Source organism: Littorina saxatilis, unplaced genomic scaffold (genome assembly GCF_037325665.1).
Source record: "Littorina saxatilis isolate snail1 unplaced genomic scaffold, US_GU_Lsax_2.0 scaffold_3272, whole genome shotgun sequence".
Classification (NCBI taxonomy): Eukaryota; Metazoa; Mollusca; class Gastropoda; order Littorinimorpha; family Littorinidae; genus Littorina; species Littorina saxatilis.
The window spans coordinates 5,001-8,084 of record NW_027129069.1 but is presented as its reverse complement, the minus strand read 5'-3'; the positions used below and the strand labels follow the sequence as shown (position 1 = coordinate 8,084).

The window sequence follows — 3,084 nt, the reverse complement described above, 5'->3', positions numbered from 1 at the left end:
AAGAATTTCGTAAACTTTTCGTGGAGTAAAAATTTCGTGTTACACCGGCACGGTTGGCCTTGTGGTAAGGCGTCCGCCCCGTGATCGGGAGGTCGTGGGTTCGAACCCCGGCCGGGTCATACCTAAGACTTTAAAATTGGCAATCTAGTGGCTGCTCCGCTTGGCGTCTGGCATTATGAGGTTAGTGCTAGGACTGGTTGGTCCGGTGTCAGAATAATGTGACTGGGTGGCCGAGTGGTAACGCACTTGCGCTCGGAAGCGAGAGGTTGCGAGTTCGACCCTGGGTCAGGGCGTTAGCAATTTTCTCCCCCCTTTCCTAACCTAGGTGGTGGGTTCAAGTGCTAGTCTTTCGGATGAGACGAAAAACAGAGGTCCCTTCGTGTACACTACATTGGGGTGTGCACGTTAAAGATCCCACAATTGACAAAAGGGTCTTTCCTGGCAAAATTGTATAGGCATAGATAAAAATGTCCACCAAAATACCCGTGTGACTTGGAATAATAGGCCGTGAAAAGTAGGATATGCGCCGAAATGGCTGCGATCTGCTGGCCGATGTGAATGCGTGACGTATTGTGTAAAAAAAATTCCATCTCACACGGCATAAATAAATCCCTGCGCCTTGAATATGTGCGCGATATAAATTGCATAACAAAAATAAAAATTTAAAAAAATCCCTGCGCTTAGAACTGTACCCACGGAATACACGCGATATAAGCCTCATATTGATTGATTGATTGATGAAGCCTGTGCTGCGACTTCTGTCTTGTGTGTGGCGCACGTTATATGTCAAAGCAGCACCGCCCTGATATGGCCCTTCGTGGTCGGCTGGGCGTTAAGCAAACAAAGAAACAAACAAACCTGCCAAACGTGGTACAGCTGGGAAAGTCCACCTTTTGCATTGAACCTTTATTACACCCCCGGTATAGGGGTGTGTATAGGTTTCGCTCGATGTGTTTGTTTGTTTGTTTGTTTGTTTGTGTTCGCATATAGATCTCAAGAATGAACGGACCGATCGTCACCAAACTTGGTGAACAGGTTCTATACATTCCTGAGACGGTCCTTACAAAAATTGGGACCAGTCAAACACACGGTTAGGGAGTTATTGGTGGATTAAAATTATACAAGGACTTATAGAGGAACATCTTAATGGTCAAAGGGAAATAACCATTCTCACTCAGTCACTGCCACCAACTGAGAAGGTTATTTCCCTTTGACGGGGGTGTTTTTCCTACCTCGTAGGAATTTTTCTTGTTTTCTTTCTTTTCCTATCAAAGATGAAACCCGCCTCATAAACCAAATCCAAACCCCTCTCTACGTCGGGCATGGATGTACCTCAGTTACACAAAAACAGTGCGCAACGTGTTAGAGGTGGACTGCTTGAGCACAACACTCGGACAACGAGTCAACATTTGCACTGAACCTTTTTATTTACAGATAAAAACCACATCATTCAACAATTCCAAACGCCTCTTTGTTTCAGGCATGTCCGTACCTCAATTCGAGGTCCCAATGAACGTGGAAGAGATGAATTTAATGCTCTGCACAAACACTGAAACACAACAACTTTCGCACGAACCTTTTTTTACTCCTTAAAAAAAAAAAGATATACAAAAAACCCGCATCATAAACCAATTCCAAACGCCTTTCTGTTTCAGGTATGACTGTACGCCAGTTCGAAGACCTGCCCAACGTGGTAGAGCTGGAATGCTCGGGACGAACGCTGAAACAAGACAACTTTCGCACTGACACTTTTTTTCCTTCTTTTTTCTTCTAAAGATGAAAACCACATCATTTAACGATTCCAAACGCCTTTCTGTTTCAGGTATGTCTGTACGCCAGTTAAAGACCTGCCCAACGTGGTAGAGGTGGAATGCTCGGGACGAACGCTGAAACAAGACAACTTTCGCACTGACACTTTTTTTCCTTCTTTTTTCTTCTAACGATGAAAACCACATCATTTAACGATTCCAAACGCCTTTCTGTTTCAGGTATGTCTGTACGTCAGTTCGAAGACCTGCCCAACGTGGTAGAGCTGGAAAAGTCCATCTTTTTCATTGAACCTTCACGTTCTTCATTTTTCCCTATTAATTTAAAGATGAAAACTACATCATTTAACGATTCCAAACGCCTCTCTGTTGCAGGTATGTCCGTACGTCAGTTCGAAGACCTGCCCAACGTGGTAGAGCTGGAAAAGTCCATCTTTTTCATTGAACCTTCACGTTCTTCATTTTTCCCTATTAAAGATGAAAACTATATCATTTAACGATTCCAAACCCCTCTCTGTTGCAGGTATGTCCGTACGTCAGTTCGAAGACCTGCCAAACGTGGTAGAGGTGGAATGCTCGGGACGAACGCTCGGACCGCAGGTCACCCTCTTCTCCTTGACCCTCTACGCTATCGAGGAGGACCTCGTCCTGGCGTCCGTGACCTTGTACCAAAGGGAGGAGTGCGGAACCTCCTCCTCCTTCTCCGCCTGCTTCATCGACGACGCTGACCCCTTTAACACGCGGCTCAAGACCTTGGTGGTCGACCTTGACGAAGGTGAAGAGAGGAGGTTCGGGTGTAACGTCAGTATGACCACGGCTGGTCGCCCGGCTATCGTTCACTGGGCTATTACTGCTGTGTTGGCCAAGACTGACGTCGCCTATGGAACGCCGTGTGAGTCTCAATTTTGTTTGTTTGTTTTTGATTTTGTTGTTGCTGAATGTAATGGTTGATGTTTCTGCCGGTGACACGTCATGTGTGTGTCTGAATTCCTTTGATTTAAGTTTTTGTTGAATGTTGATATTGTTTATTTCCCTTTCTGTACCTTGTGTGCTCCCATAGGATTCAGAACTGCTTAGTTTTTGTGTGAAACTTGGTGTTGATTTCATTTCCTTGTTCTTTAGAGCAGAGTGCTTTAATCTCTCTCTCTCTCTCTCTCTCTCTCTCTCTCTCTCTCTCTCTCTCTCTCTCTCTCTCTCTCTCTCTCTCTCTCTCTCTCTCTCTCTCTCTCTCTCTCTCTCGCTCTCTTTCTTTTTCTCGCTCACTGCCTCTGTCTCTCTCTATCTCCGTCTTTCTGTCTTTTTGTCTATCTCCGTCTGT

The 3,084-nt window shown here is 45.2% G+C and overlaps 1 protein-coding gene across 1 annotated transcript; it reads left to right on the top strand.

The window, feature by feature from the left end:
- Positions 1-2,288: 2,288 nt before the first annotated feature.
- On the top strand, positions 2,289-2,659 carry LOC138957345 (uncharacterized; the record flags this gene model as incomplete). The annotated part of the gene is given in 1 exon segment (XM_070328470.1): positions 2,289-2,659. A coding segment is annotated over 1 exon segment (371 nt), but the record flags the coding sequence as incomplete, so codon positions are not given.
- Positions 2,660-3,084: the final 425 nt, after the last annotated feature.